General features: G+C 30.9%; 1 protein-coding gene across 1 annotated transcript in view; it reads right to left on the bottom strand.

Annotated features, from left to right (window-relative positions):
- LOC106717045 (gamma-aminobutyric acid receptor subunit beta) overlaps positions 1-16570 on the bottom strand; it is a 37450-nt gene that overhangs the window by 7658 nt on the left and 13222 nt on the right. The window contains exon 2 of the mRNA XM_045685983.1: positions 990-1090. Within this exon, the coding sequence (XP_045541939.1) occupies positions 990-1090 (101 nt within the window). The remainder of the gene's footprint in view (positions 1-989; positions 1091-16570) is intronic.

The following is a 16570-nucleotide window of genomic DNA, read 5'->3' as shown; positions in this document are numbered from 1 at the left end:
GATTACTCGTTAGTTGTTCACTTCAGTATACAATATTTTTCATTATTCCCAATATATCAGTTCACAGGATTTAGATGTTTAATTCAAATTTTTCATTCCTAGAAATAATATGTTTATGTAACTAACACTAAATAATTGATGTAATTTTTAAGTTAAAAAAACAGTTTTTCTCATTTGACATTGTATTTAAAAAAAATAAGTTATTGTTTAATTTTATCGAGAACGGTTTCGTAAATATGAAAAGGTAATAAAATATGAAAAGGTTCGCTAACTAGAGGTAGGTACGATAAAGTTCCCTTTTGCTGATGTAAAAATCATTATTATTTAATGAACAAACGTCGACAGTATTTCACTTTTGTAATTATACTCGTATTCAATGTTTATTTTAGTCTCATCCAGGATACTTTTAGTTATTATAATTAATAAGCTAAAGCTTTTATTTTTCGTAAACAATAGATAATTAACGGTGAAGTATGCGGTTAATTTCATGGAATTAATTAGGAGTAAAATAACAAATTATTTTAATAGTATGAACGATAACATGAACACGCCTGGTTAATTTTCAAAGTTGCTTCAACTCTTCTATTTTACTAAAACATTGTTTTTGTCCTATCGCACTACTTACTGTTTACGATATTAGACTTATAGAAAATAGTCAATCAAAGTCAAATTCTATACTAAATTTGATTTTATACAAAACTTTGCTGAAATATTTTGAATTGTTTAAGGAAATATTCACCAAGAGCTCGTTGCTCCTTTGGTATTCACTATTGGGCGTAGGCCTTTGAAGAACGCTAGCGATTGCAGAGACTGAGCTGATCAACTATCTTAAACCGTTGAAAGAATATTCACTAAACTGAGAGTACTATAGGTACTATAGGTACTCTCAGTTTAGTGTATATCATATTGCATATGTATCATATTAACTAGAGTTTTATGAAGATCGGCAGTATTATTTTTTATAAATATTATAAAACAAATTCACTAACCTCCATAGTTTGGTCTTACTCTTTTATCATAACTTATACTAAATGAGTCCAAAATGGCCGATATATTGACGTCTCCGAACATGCCACCACCGCCGGCGCCCCTGTAAAAACACACATCATTAAGGCTATGAAAGTAAACTTAAATATAGGAAGTGGAAAAAAAAATGGCTAAACAACGTACTGAAAAATGTATTATTTTAAAGTCAACTTAGAGCCAAATGTACTGCCTTGCCCTTGTCTCTACGTCCAGCTCCCTACGGAGGGTCGGAACAGTATGCATTAATCTTCCATGCATTTTTTCTGCAGTCATATCTGAATTACGCATATCTTCTTTCACACAATCTATCCATGCTTTCTTTGGTCTTACTCTACCTTTGTAGCCAAATTCAAATATAATCAATTTAAATATTTCTTTTATTTTAAACATTAAAAGCAAACAAAATGTCATGAAATGTGTGAAGTTCACTGCTTAGAATTTAGAATAGAGCACAAATACTTTGAGAATATTGAAGATTTTGCTCCAACTAGTTAAAGTGTTAAGGTTGTAGTGCTTTTCATTATTCTCTTTAGTCGGACATCTGAGAATTTTGACACGAACATTTTGATTACCCACAAATAACGCTTTTGTACCGCTGTTGACTATTTATTGTAAGTGTTAAATTTTAACAGTAGCATTTAACTCGTATTACTTTCTTCTTTCTTAACATGGAAATTATATATTTTTTTACATTTGTTAACAATTCATTTGTAAACCATGTGATAAATTCTGATGAAATTTTAGTAGAATAGTTAGTTTTAGACAGCCAAAGAGTTACGACACATTCATTTGTTATTTAAATATAAAATAATCACTAGATTGTTTTAAAGAAAATATTTTTTTTTTTGTAAATTAATAGATATTTTTTCCAAACACGAATGAAAAAAATACGATTCAGTAGTGTTATAATCAATATGTTATATTCAAGGGAACAACTACGAGTATAAAATTTAAAAATTAATTGTAGGTAACATTAAAAATAATACTGTGAATAAATTTCTCTCGCTTTGTGAGTTGCTCGTTATTCTCCGTATTTGGCTTATGCTTTTCGTGGTTTACGGACCGCCGTTGAGCGAGGGGTGGGACGGATTATAGGGGCCGGTGAAACGCCAGAAGCTTCGCCTTTGTTCGCTATATCTCGTTTTATTTATTTCGAACGGCTTGTAACAGTCTTTAAAACCTTGCCAATTATTGGCGATTCAACTAAACATTTGCTATCGACGGAACAAATGGTGTTGCTTTACACAAAGACTTATAAAGTGGAACTCGACAGACGAAATGAAATTCTAGAATTTCATTCCGTCTTATTATTTGTAACAATTTAATATAAATAGTTCCTGACAATTCGATTTCCAGCTAGCCTTTTAATGAACACTGTTGTTCTCCATTAGATTTTTTTTTTTATTTCATGGGTCATTTAAAGAACTCTAAGCTACGTATTGTAATTTGATTTTTTTTATGTTAGATATATGTAAAGTATTATAAACCAGGTAAATATAACTATGAACAAATTAAGAGATTATCGAATCAGGAACCAAAAGAACAATCGGCGTTTGCTCTACCTCATAAACTTTAATATATGATGCTTATTTTTGTTGAGCAATATCTTTAAATTCACAGTATAGTTCAACTTTGAAATTCGACTGCATTTAATCGATACATTGTTACGTTGTAACATTTCTACAGAGTACTATCTTTAAAGTTAATGTCCGAAGCGTATAAACTTTTCGTTACTACAAAAGCTTTGTTTAAAATTTTAAAAAGCAACTTTCACCAGTAAATGAAACTTACAAAAGTTTTATTAGAACGGCAATATTAACATTTCATTATTACACTGTTAGTATAAATAATCGATTTGCAAGTAGCCCATAAGTAAAATTTTTAGACAATAATAATTTAATATACTTGATATAAGGTAAAAGCTTCATAATTAGCTGCCTAAAAAATCATTTAAATAAAATAAATCTACTTGAAACATACATGTGTGAATTAATTTCAGTTATTATGAAAAATCTTTTTTTTTGCAACTGAATCGATGAATGTGGTGTTTAAAAAGAAAAAAGGTCATTCACGTTATTGTATATCATTACAATATTGCGCACTGGCAATATTGTAACGATATTCAAATCTTACTAATATTATGAGTGCGAATGTTTACATGGGTGGATGGATGTTTGTTTGAAGGTACGAGTATCTTCAGAATGTATGTGGATCTTGACAAAATTTGTCACAAATGTAGAACATATTCTGGAAGAACACATATGCAACTTATTTAGTTTTTTTTTTTTTATATTCTGCGCGAACGGAATCGCGTGCGACAACTAGTATTACAATAAATATGAAATCGATATATTAAAAAGTTAAATTAAAGCAATTGTGTACTCGTAGTTCTAACTTAAAAATGTAATAATATTTATTTTGTGCCTGATGTTACAAGTTAAATTACGTTATGGAGATAAGTTTTCATCTAGTATCAAATGTGATTTATTAATCGTGGGTATCTGACACCAAAATCTCTGTTTTAAACATATCTTAAGGTCCTTCAAGAAGCGAGCGTATCACCATCTCAAAGGCCGGCAACGCATCTGCGATTCCTCTGGTATTGCAGATGTCCATGGGCGTCGATGAACTCCTTAGTGTTCCCGCTGCTCGTTTGCCTCCTTATATTATAAAAAACGTCATCTCTGTCATTATCTCTGTCAAAATCATCATCATCATCATCTCCCTGGCCTTTTTCCACTCACATGGGGTCGGCACACAAGGTTTTAACCTTAAAGTTTTGGCTTAAGTTTTTACGGCCGGCCGCCTGCCTGTCGCCAACACTACTTGGGAGGAATTTCTTAAAATTAAATAAATAATTCAAAATACAGCAAAAACAAAAATGAGTAAGAAAACATTGTAAACATAAAAACTTTAATCTCTGTCAAAATGGAGATAACAATATGTTTTAAATGAAGATTCTGGTTTCAGAAACCCACGGTAAATTGGCCCCACAACTACAACTAACTACATAATATTATTAATTAGAGATTGCATTTGAGTTAAATTTCAAATGGGACGGAATGTTTAGTTAGACGCTTATAGCATCCGTCCTATCAAAACTGTTTGCAAGTTTTGCAAGCATTTCGTATATAATTATAAGTGTAGTAATATCATGAAATTGAATAATAAAGTAGAATAGTCTCGTTATTTAATTCGTACACATACTAATAGCCGCCTAAAAGGCTGTAACTAGGCACATAACTTCAAGACGAATAAAACATAATCAGTAACTAACTAAAAAGTAACTTATACCTGAATGAGTACTACCCTCCTTAGGTATCTATAATTTTTTATCCATCTTTCTTGTTTTTAACCAACAATCTTTCTTACAAAAGTAGTTTTTAAAAAAGGCTTTTTAAAACTCGGTAAAATTAATAATACGATCTTTTGAATAACACCCAGCACGAGAATAACCAAAAAGAAAAAAGTTGAAAAATCTCCATTTTGAAACTCAGATATTATGGAAAGACTTTACTTTTTAAATAATAAAAATGAGAAAAACGTTCTCATTAACTAAACTGAACTTCAAATGTTTTCCATTAATCATTGGACTTTATTCAAGTGATAATTAAACTTCCGTATGCCCCGGCAGCTTCCGCTTTTCTAAGTTCTAGGTAACTTGCTACTTTAACACAAATAGTTGCACCAAAGAAGGGGCCACGAACAAGTCACTTTTAATGTAGTAAAACATAGAGAAATATATTTAATGTTACATTTTCCTTATTGACTAAAATTACATTTTCATATTTTCTAACAATTTTAAATTATACTCGTAGTAACAATCAAATTGAAAAGTAACAAATATAATAATGTCCCTGCTTTTTTAAGCTGGAATTCATATAATTCAGGTCTACTGTCCCTTGGAGCTGTGAAAAAAATCAAACATCGAAGCCATCGTATACTGTAATCAATAGATACAGCCGATTATGCCGAGAATTTTCACAAATTTTTAATACAGCATCTTAAATTTGGTAGTAAGTAATGTCTTAGAGCACAGATAAAGGAAAAATTGCAAAAACGGTACATTTTACTTATTACCTACAGGTTTGTACGGAACATTCGGTACGCGAGTCTGCTTCGCACTTGGCCCGGTTTTTTTTTTATCTCTAAGTCTTTCTTCTTTCCAATTCTATTTCCTCTATACATACATCTCATTGGGGAATTCTGTGTCGAGTCGAGGTACCAAGTGTAAGTACAACAAAATAGCTATCATAAAAAATATATAATATTATAATAACTTCTTTGATTAAATAGTCATTAAATACTATATCATTTTATTTATTTACTATTTGTCTTTTCTCAAGTACATTAGTATAAGTTACATTTTGAGCATACGGAGCAACTTGCAGTAGTGAAATGTTTCGATGTCTATTAAGTATTCATAGATTGCGCTAGTAGTCAATTACCATAATCCGGCACGTTAATGTAGAATGTCATATAATGGTATGTTGATGGAAAATATATTATGAAATTGTATACATGCACGTATCAATACACGAGATGAATTTGAAATGTACAACGTGTAGGTTTAAAGGAACTTAAAAATATCGTTTCGACTTAACTGGAGGGTTTCAAAGCTCCTTTACTTGTCGAAATGGCAGTTGAATTTCCGGCCGCAAAATACTTGAAAAAATTTTACGCTGGAATAAATCTAACTAAAATATTTTCAAGCAAAATCATTTCATTGACCGTAGTTTAAAGAAAGTTTCGATAAAGGATTTCTGTGATTAATATCAAAAATAATTTATTAAGTCTAGAATTTTCTATATATAAAATACTAGCTTTTACCCGCGACTCCGTCCGCGCGGAATAAAAAAAAATGCACACAAGATAAAAAAAAAAGTTCCTATGTCCATCTCCTAGTTCTAAGCTACCTCCCCATCAATATTCAGCTAAATCAGTTCTAAATCAGTAACAACTTCCTAAATAACCAAAATCTTGACCAAAACAAAAATAGTAAGTAGTGGTTAATTAACAAAATGTAAAATATTTCATTTTTTTATTCCTTGGTTTGTGTTGTATATAAGACGTTTTTCTATTTTATTCAAGATATAATTGCCTCAGAGAGTAAACGAATTAAAATTTTATCGTTTAAATCGATAAAAAATAGAACTTTTCAGAAAGTCGAGTGTTGCCGTATAGAACGATTTGTTGTTGAAGTGGCATGTCGCGAAACTTTGCCGTGTTTGTAAAGAATTATTTATGCTGTGTGTTCAACCACCTCGTCGATTCAGACGAAGTATTTTAGAATTTTATTAAAGTGCCTTTTGAAGTAGTTTTAACTTTGTATGACTAATCTTTTTTATTTGGCTCCTTATCTGAAAGACAGTGATTTTGAATGCCTCAATTTATTATGTCCTTTGTACATTTATGCATTAGATTACTAGCCTACGTCAAATTTGTTTAAAAATAATGAGTCGTCTGATGTTCTTTACTCTTTAATAAAATAAATGTTTCTTATTTTGCTTAAGACTTACGTGTTAGACCCCAAATAAAAATCTGCTAACAATATAGAGGCGAAAGTTGCATTGTAAAATTAAACAAAACGCTCTATTGGAAAATATCCTGGCGTGGATTATAAAATGAGCGCCGGAGGTCATAGAGGCTAATAATAGTGAGACTTTATATTAAAATGCTGAAGATATTTTCTTAGTACATGCCTCAGGCCACTTTATTAAGTCGTTTTCTACACTTATAAAACACTTTATCGTACCGTAGTAGTCGTGTTATGCGAAAGGTATTTTATCTTTTCTACTTCACTCTTGGTTACTCTTAAAATCTATTACTACTTTTTGCAAAGTGTGTTTTATTTAACTTAAACATATATTTATATATATATATATATATATATATATAATATATATATATATATATATATATATATATATATATATATATATATATATATATATATATATATATATATATATATATATATATATATAAATAAATAAATATATATCAAAAAACACTGATTATACCATTGCAATAACTTCAGTTCAATAGCAGCAAATTAATTCAATAAAATTGTTTAATTTTTTTGCATTTCGTCTAATTTTAAAGTTCGCTTTCTAAAATAAACGTTAAATAAGTATGAAATTTTATTAAGGTAATAGTTAAAATGCTTTTCTAGCAGAAAATAAGCGTTAATTTATTGAAATAATAATATTTGAAACAGTAATTTAAGCCACGTTTAACGGGAACTGACCGCGGGCCGCTTGACTAAAATGTTTTCAATAAACAGTTCCTGGAAACGGTGTTGCGCAATGTTGTTATTTTGAAGCCTTATTAACTTTGGTAATTGACTTTGATGTTACGTTTAATTTAAGGTGTTAAATTTAACTCAATTTAATTTTATCGTAAATGTTTAACAAATACTGCAACATTATCGGTAAATTTAGTAGAAATTAAACAAGTAAAAATCACAAAGTTAGAAGTAGTAAAAGCAACTGCGGCAGGGACCTAAGTGGGTAAGCTGGTATCAGTTTTCGTTCCCTACTATATTCGCACATCTTTGGCGGTTTTATTGAATTTATATGGGAGAAAATTAGAACTGTGCATTGGTATCTAATACTTGCAGATTATTCCTTTCTATATTATGTATCTTACGCGAAACGCTTTTCTAAGCTTATATTAATTGATTAGGAAATACATGATTGGGATACAGGAGATTGTATTAAAAACAGACTGTATCAGTATTATATTTAACAGCAAGGTAACTATTATCAAACAACAATTTTAGTTCACTTGATGTAATAACAGAAAAAAATTATTTCGTATTTCATAAATTTTATTACGAAAATTTCGAAATGAGTGAGTCTTTTATTACAGTATATTCCATTATCTTCCATGAAATCAAACCTGTTAAAACCGATTTCAGTACCCGAATTCACACTTTCATGATTAAATATTTTCAATACATTTAATGAAAATATTTTATATTTTACAATTGAATATCAATTTTATTGTTTTTATTTCCGAGTGTGTAAATGATTTTGGCAATGAATTATGGACGTCAATAATTCAAACGGAAATGTCTTCATACGTTTTAAAAAGAACTGTTTCATTTTTAACGACTGTGTAACTTTTTTGTAACACACTAATTACAGTTTTTTCTTGTGATCTATTGTTTTATATCTATAAGTTTAGTAAAAGTTTAGACAGAAAGAAATCGGTAAATAAAATAAAATAGGTTGTTACTATTATATTTGATCGTTTTTGAGATCTGTAACCTTAGTGCCAAACCTAACGATCGATCTATCTTTTTTATTGCAATTAAAGTTTATAATAGTCAACAGTATCTATACATAAAGTATTGAGTTCATGCAATGAACAGTGCTATGGTGAACACAAGTGAACTAGGATCATGGGTCACCCGTCTTCTACATAAACTGTTGAAGGCAGGATTCTTGGAGGAAGGAGATACTGCAGAAAGCACAATAGATAGCACGCATAAAGCAGCGGACTTGACACAGGCTGAATATGACGAAGTGGTAGTTTAATATAACGACTTCAACTAAAACTCTAACTGTCGCATATAAACAACTTTCCCTTTCAGTAAATCTGTTTGAGTATCGATGTCAAAAGTTTTACATTGATGCTCAGTTGGCTTTCCAATGACCGCTGCAATGCGAGAGTTTGGACAGCGCCTAAAAAAGATTACATAGAACTTTTGCGTGGCGCCGATAAATCGAAACCACACTCAAAGGATTGATTTATTGAGAGTTTTAATTGAATTACATTCGATTGCGTTCGCTTTTGATTATTGTTTCCATTTTTTAATACTTACATTTTACAATCAGGTCTAAAATAAAGTGCATATTCCTTCGTAAAGATTTATAAGGAATATATCACTAGATATGTATATTAGATTTTTCACACTGTCGCTATTCTGAAAAAAATTGCAGAATTTATTCGGCCAGGCAGCCTCATTGAAATTGCAGAGTGGTCCTAATTGCACCGCCGTTTCGCTATGAATAAAAGGCAAAATATTCTGCGTAAGATTATAACGCTATTTGAAGTATTTAATGATACAGTAAAAAATAATTATTTCTCAGCATCTTATTTTGTAATTTAATTTTGAAAGTACTTAAATAAAATTTGATAGAACAATTGATCTTAAAGAGTATCGATTAAATTTAGCCTTTTGAGTTTAATACGCCCCCAAATTTGATAATAATTGTAAAGTGTCTTTGTAACTGATAAATCGGATTTTTAAGAATCCACCAATGCAAGTAGTGTCAATTTATAATTATTAACGCACCAAAGTTCAACGCTAGAATACCACGAAGAACAATACTAATACTATAATGAAAGATTATAAAAGGAATAATATTGTAAAAGGAGATTTAATTGTTTGTTTGTTTGCATTGAATTGGCTCCGAAACTATTGAACCTATTTGAAAAATTATTTTACTGTTGGGAAGCCCGGGCGAGAGAGGCTATTTTTATTACTATTTTTGCGTTGTGTCACATAAGGTTGCGGAGGAGTAATGCTAGTCATCTTCGTCTTCTCACCCTTTTCCTATAAGTAGGCTATGGAAAGGGAAGGTGGATTTGATAGAGGAGGGGACGTAATGGAAGGAAAAATATCCTCATTTAAGGCGTTCCTTCCTGTCAATTGTAGGCAGGCAACAAATCTGCAAATGCATCTGCATTTGCAGATGTGTCCTCCAAGTTGGGCTAGCAACAAAATGAAGCCATAATTTAAAGTTTATAAAATCTTGTTCGCCGACTCCATGTGAGTTACATAATAGTAGGGAGATAATGATGAATGTTATATTATCATTAGCTTTTTTTGCAATTTCATTAGTCTTAAAGTCAATTTAAAAGCCTTATGTTGCCCTTATTCGTGATCTAGAAAGAACGATATAAAAATAAAATCGCCAACATAGTGAGTAAAAATGATTTAATTTTAAAACATACGAAACAAATAAATTTTTGGTACGCCTGTCCAATAAATGGTATACTGACACTATATGATTACAGATGGATAATTTTATCCGGGAAAATGCAGATGTGTAATAAAAATTCATTGGACGAAAGGTAAAAATTTAAAACTTGAATTCATATTTAATTTTTCGTATGGTTTTAATTTATTTATTTTACGTTTGGTGATTGCATGTTTGGAAAATAAATAACTAATGTGTTATTTTAACAGAACGACCATGACATATTGCAGTTGAAACACGGTTACACTAAAACATGTTGTCATCTTTGTCATGATATTTTATTGTATAGAAATTTCAACAGTCTAAATTCACAGGCACAGTTGCAAAGTTTAACGTTGCTTTTCAAAATATTATTTAATATATACTCGTAAAATTCTCGTGTCACAGTTTTCGTTCCCGTACTCCTCCGAAACAGCTTGACCGATTCTCATGAAATTTTGTGAGCATATTCAGTAGGTCTGAGAATCGGCTATCTATTCTTTTCATCTAATTTTTTTTTTTTAACTGCGCGCGGACGGAGTCGCGGGCGACAGCTAGTAATTTATATAACTGTACATTCACTAAGTGATTAAAATATGTTTAAATGTCTTTCCTAACTAATACAAAGTATTTTATGACTTTATTTTTAAGTGAAAAAATACTCAAGAGCAATTAGTTAAAATTGAACAAAGTACAAATATATTTACACTTATTTGAAAAAAAAATCACAATCTCAACATAATACCAAAGAAGTGTCTTGTGAGTTCTTGTGAGTAGTTTGGTTGACTAATGACTTTTTCAGTTGTGTGAAAAAAGCTCCCTATTTATAAAGCTTCATGCTATTGTGCCGTCGTTTTCGGTACCAAAGTGTAGCGTTGTATATTTATTTTTCAAGTCGTTGCCTATTTCGTACACGTAAGGCATACAAATATTCCTACGATTTTCGTCTTCATTCTTTTATCAAGAAATTTTCCTTTGTTTTAATTTTATTTAGTTGTTATTATAAGGCAGAATATGTGCTAATAGTTTTGATAAAAGATAAAGTTTACAAGTATTGTGTACTTGCATGTACATAGTTAAATTTCACATAAATGGAGCGCATTGCAGAAAAAAAAATTATGCAATCCTAACAAGAAACGACAAGTTTTTTTGTGCTTAATTTCATAGAGAATATTGAATTTTACGTTTTTTTATGTATTTTTACTAAGATTTTTCAAATACTTTAAAGGTATAAAAATGGATTGAAAGTACGAATGTAGAATTTTTTCCTACCAAAAAGACTTGAAAATTGACACAAACACTTTTCATTACAAATATAATCAGGACAAAATGACTTATAGAAAAAAAAAAAACAACTATACACCTCAGTAATAGCAGTATCTGAAAACAAAACAATACGAGGCGCATTTAACATAAAACAAAACATTTGACACGATTTTCGTGTTTCTAAAAATAGACACGGTCCTAAAGCAAGGGCGTAGCTCGCTACCGCGCAGGGCAGTATTTGAAATTGGCATCTCAAGGGATTTTTGCACTTATTTTAATCAAGATGCGGTCCAAAATTCCACGAGTCGAGTAAAGATGATGTATCTCAGCTCTCTCGAATCAACGGGTCCTTTGTCAATGACTTCATAAATGTACGTACAAACGGAAAAACATTATTCGAACTGATTAAATCTAACGTCATTTACGAGTTATTGTATTAGGTGGAAAAAAGACTTAACTATGTATTTACGGATACAAAAGCCAGAAACGTTTTGCGCAACTCGGATGAGCATAATACGCTAACGTAGTTATTTTAATCGATCCTTCACCCAATGCTATGCGGGCCGTGTGAACATCCGAGAGATGGGACAAACAATTGAAAGGGAATCTTACGAATTATTGTAAAAGCTAACACTTCACAAAGGACTTTTTTTTAATTAATACTTAACACGAGAACGCAAAATAATTACACTTTACTATTTTACCTTCTTCAACTTTTACCACAACGATTGAGTCAATATATTATTCATTGTTCAAATAAAAAAGTTGTAATTAGTACAAAAATAACTTAGACAACTTATAGAATAACCTAATTTTAAAAAGCTACCGACGTTACAAGGTTATAAAACTATTTCACGAGAAACCTAACTGCATAAAAGTCAATAATATTAAATAAGTGTAATTAAATATCTTTAACTGTAAAAATATTAAAATATAATCCCGTACTCGCTCACTTCGAACGACTTTGAATTCAGTAAAATTGCTGATGAATCAATTTCCGGAAACCCGTTCATTTCTCGCGTACGTTTGAATATCTGATCCATTTTTAATAGAAATTTCGATGTTCATACCAACTTTAATATTTTATATATAACTAGCTTTTACCCGTGACTTCGAAAGCGCGGAATAAAAAAAAATGCACACAAGATAAAAAAGTTCCTATGTCCGTCCCTAGTTCTAAGCTACCTCCCCATCAATTTTCAGCTAAATCAGTTCGACCGATCTTGAGTTATAAATAGTGTAACTAACACGACTTTCTTTAATATTATAGATAGATAGATAGATATGCAAAAATGGATGGTATAAACATTTACTAACTCAAAATATCATTACTCTGTTAAAACTGTAACACTCCATGGAATTAATGTTTGGTTTACATTAAGCCAGTACAGTAGGACAGTGGCGCTGGATATCCGTGCTGACATACAACTGCTATAATGTAAATTGTAACTGGCGCCAGTGAGCCAAAACAGTTCATGCCAGACCAGCACTACTGTACAACTGGAGTAGTGTAATGTAAATCATGCACTATAATATTAAGGTTAGGCACTGGCTCCTCAATATCATTTCGTCACTATTTACGGTAAAATGCTTAAGGTTTTTTTTTTTTTTTGTGATAATGAACAATTAAATTCAATTTTCTGATTCATTCGTTATTGTTTTTTACAATCCCTTGAACGGAAGATATGCCTAGACTTCGTCATTTTATTAAATTTATTTTACAATTTCTTACTTCAAAAGTCATTTCGAAACGGTACAGTGTTAGTGCCCTTGAGGTAACTTACTTTTGAAGAAGTTAGGCGAAACGGTATAACTTTGACTTTTCGTCTACAATTTCTACTAATTTTGAGGCAGTTTCGCTTTAAGAACTACTTGAACTTTAAATACATCTTCTTATATCCAAAATAAACCCTATCACACTGTTTATGCATACGAGTTTTTGTGGTAATCTTAGTAACTGAATAATTCTCATAATTTCTCTGTAATAGTCATTCTCCTACCTTGTGAATACTTTTATTGAGGCCACAGGAACAGTTATATTTCTAATCTTATCTTTCTAGTTTTAGTTTATAAAATATTCGCCTAAATATTGCTATGTAAAAAAATGTAAATTATTAAAAGTGTGATAATATTGTAAAATCCAGAAAATGTTGAAATATAAAAGCCGATAAAATCATTAACTCAATATTGACTTTTCAATCAAATGTGTATTTGAAGGCGAACATTTAAATAAACAATAAAACAGTTGCTGTTTGCGATTCACCGTGTTCTGGCCGCCAGAGGCTATTTGACCGTTTTTGCGATCAAATAAGAAATCAGTTCACCACAAGTGGTCAGAGATTTTTACTTGAATAACTTTGTGATTTTTTTATAAAATGTATTGTCGCACTCATGTAAACAAACATGTTTACAGCAAGTTTCCGTTCTCATCTTTGTGAATAAATAAGTTACTATTTATTATTCATAATGTGTTTTTTAAACAATAGTTTTCGAATAAAATACGACTACAATGTACACGTTGTATAAAAAGATTATAATTTATACAAATACATGTTTAAAGAATTTAGAATTTGGAATTTAGTTTAGAAATATAAATAATTTTTTCGTCCATAAAGGTTCTATTGAATAAATCATCACTACATCAACAGTTACAATTTTGCCTAGTAAATAGAGACTAGTATACTCGTAGTTAATTCGTGAGTAGCAACTATGGACTAGTTAGTCATGCAATTAAACTAAGATAATTACGCATGTACGGCTGGTGTACCTAACCTAAAACTAACCTGTGTGTGTATAGGTCTTATATACACATAGAGCAATCAGATTACTACAGTAGCCCGGGAATTGCGAGACTACTTACTGTATTTGTACATGAGAATTGTCAATATTTTGTACGTTAATAGCGCATAGGAAATTGCTATTTAAATAGAACAATGGACCAATTTATACGAGTAGGTAATTTTGGCGTTGAAATGTAGAAATATTAACGAATCAGTATAGATGCATTAAAAATAAATTTATATAGACATATTTAAAACCCAAAAATTTGTAATAGTCCAGTCATTTAAGCTAAAATTAGGTAAGAATCTCGGAATTCGAGATACCCAGCTGTAAGTCTGTAAATACTTGTATATTGACACCCTGAAAGTTGTCTCAAAACCTACATATGGTAGGATGTAAGCAACTATTGAATTTCAAGGTCAAAGGTTATAAAAATCGGTTTTTCGCGCTTTTTTTGGAAATATCTCATTTCCTATGGGTTTTTTGCTATTTGTATTTCTTTTCAATAATGTAGAATACAAAATTCTCTACAAATTTTGTTTAAATTTTTTTTTTATACGGTGAACCGTTTTCGACATAGAGGGCGGAGAGCGCGCGGTCACAGCATCACTTCAGCCTCCGGTCGAAAACGCGCCATATAGTTGATGAACTATCAATAAATCAATTATTATAAATATATTTGTCAAATTAATTAATTACTGACAAATTTGGATGAACTAGCTGCAGCATTTGAGGAAGAAAATTGTTCGGCCCAGAAATTATTAGAGAGTGGAACTCAAACCTTATTGGCAGTCTATAATGCTCCGAAATCTGTGAAAAGTCTCGATCATCTTCGTTACATGCATTACGTCAAGTCTACAAAACTTAATAAACCTGTGCAGCTTTCAAATATTCCACCAACAAGTGCAGCTGCTCATCAACATTTCAACCGTGTATATTATCAAGTTCAAACTTGGTTAGGACATGATTTGGAACCCCAGGTATGTGGTTGGGCAATGCGACACGATTTTCTGGAGCCTATCATGACAATTTTACCACCTGCTCCAGAAGATTTGCTAAATACAATTTTCTGCAACTGCAAGAGTGGCTGTGGTTCGCGATGCGGATGCAGGAAAGCGGGCTTGCAATGCTCTTTAACTTGTGGCCAATGTAATGGGCAAGCTTGTCTCAACATTCAGAGCGACATTAACGAAGATGGAACCTTTGACCCAGAAATCATGGAAGAACTTGAGACAAATGCCGTTGAAGACGATAATGAAGACCAGTTTGAAATTTACCAGCAGCCAGAAGACGACGATGAAGAGGAAGAAGATGATTAAAATTATAAATTGTAGTTTTTGTACCCATTATTCCATTTTTTTTTTACTTTCAATAAAAATTAATGTATTCAATGATATTTTTTAATGAAATGATTAATTCATAATTTATTTGTTTTTTTTCATCATGTAAGAAGTTATTAATATTAATTAGGTTAAAATTCAAATATAATTCCTACATTTTCATTAACAATTCTGCAATTACATGGGCAGGTAAGTGTTGTTAAGTAAATTAATACTGAATAAAATGTGGATAAGTTAGGAAAAATGATAAAATATAATATAAAAGTTAATAAAAATTGACAAATATATTTATAATAATTGATTTATTGATAGTTCATCAACTATATGGCGCGTTTTCGACCGGAGGCTGAAGTGATGCTGTGACCGCGCGCTCTCCGCCCTCTATCTCGAAAACGGTTCACCGTATAAAAAAAAATTTTAAACAAAATTTGTAGAGAATTTTGTATTCTACAACATTGATAAGAAATACAAATAGCAAAAAACCCATAGGAAATGAGATATTTCCAAAAATAGCGCAAAAAACCGATTTTTGTGACTTTTGACCTTGAAATTTAATACTTGCTTACACCCTACCATATGTAGGTTTTGAGACAACTTTAAGGGTGTCAATATACAAGTATTTACAGACTTACAGCTGGGTATCTCGAATTCCGAGGTGAACTTACTAAAATGACTGGACTATAATACGAAGATAAGAGAATGAAATCAATGAAACAAAGGAGTTATCATTTTGGAAACTACATATAAAAGTTTGAACTTAATTTAAAAATGGCTAACGAGATTATTATTAAAGTTGAAACAAATAGCGCATGCATCTTTATCATTGAACCGGTTGAATCATTCTGGAGATACCTTCGTGTGTGAGAAACGTCGAAACTCTCCCATTTATAATACTAGCTTTTACCCGCGACTTCGTCCGCGCGGAATAAAAAAAAAAAAGAAAACGGGGTAAAAATTATCCTATGTCCGTTTCCTGGTTCTAAGCTACCTGCCCACCAATTTTCAGTCAAATCCATTCAGCCGTTCTTGAGTTATAAATGGTGTAACTAACACAACTTTCTTTTATATATATAAGATTAGTAAGATAGTAAAGTATATTATTATTGAGATAGATGTTACTTGCATGTGACATAGCTATCATAACTAATTTCCATTCCCTTGAGACACTGAAGTGTTCTTCTATAA

The sequence above is a fragment of the Papilio machaon genome, chromosome Z (genome assembly GCF_912999745.1).
Source record: "Papilio machaon chromosome Z, ilPapMach1.1, whole genome shotgun sequence".
NCBI classification, from domain to species: Eukaryota; Metazoa; Arthropoda; class Insecta; order Lepidoptera; family Papilionidae; genus Papilio; species Papilio machaon.
The sequence above is the reverse complement of the archived record's forward strand: the minus strand, read 5'-3'. Positions and strand labels throughout refer to the sequence as shown.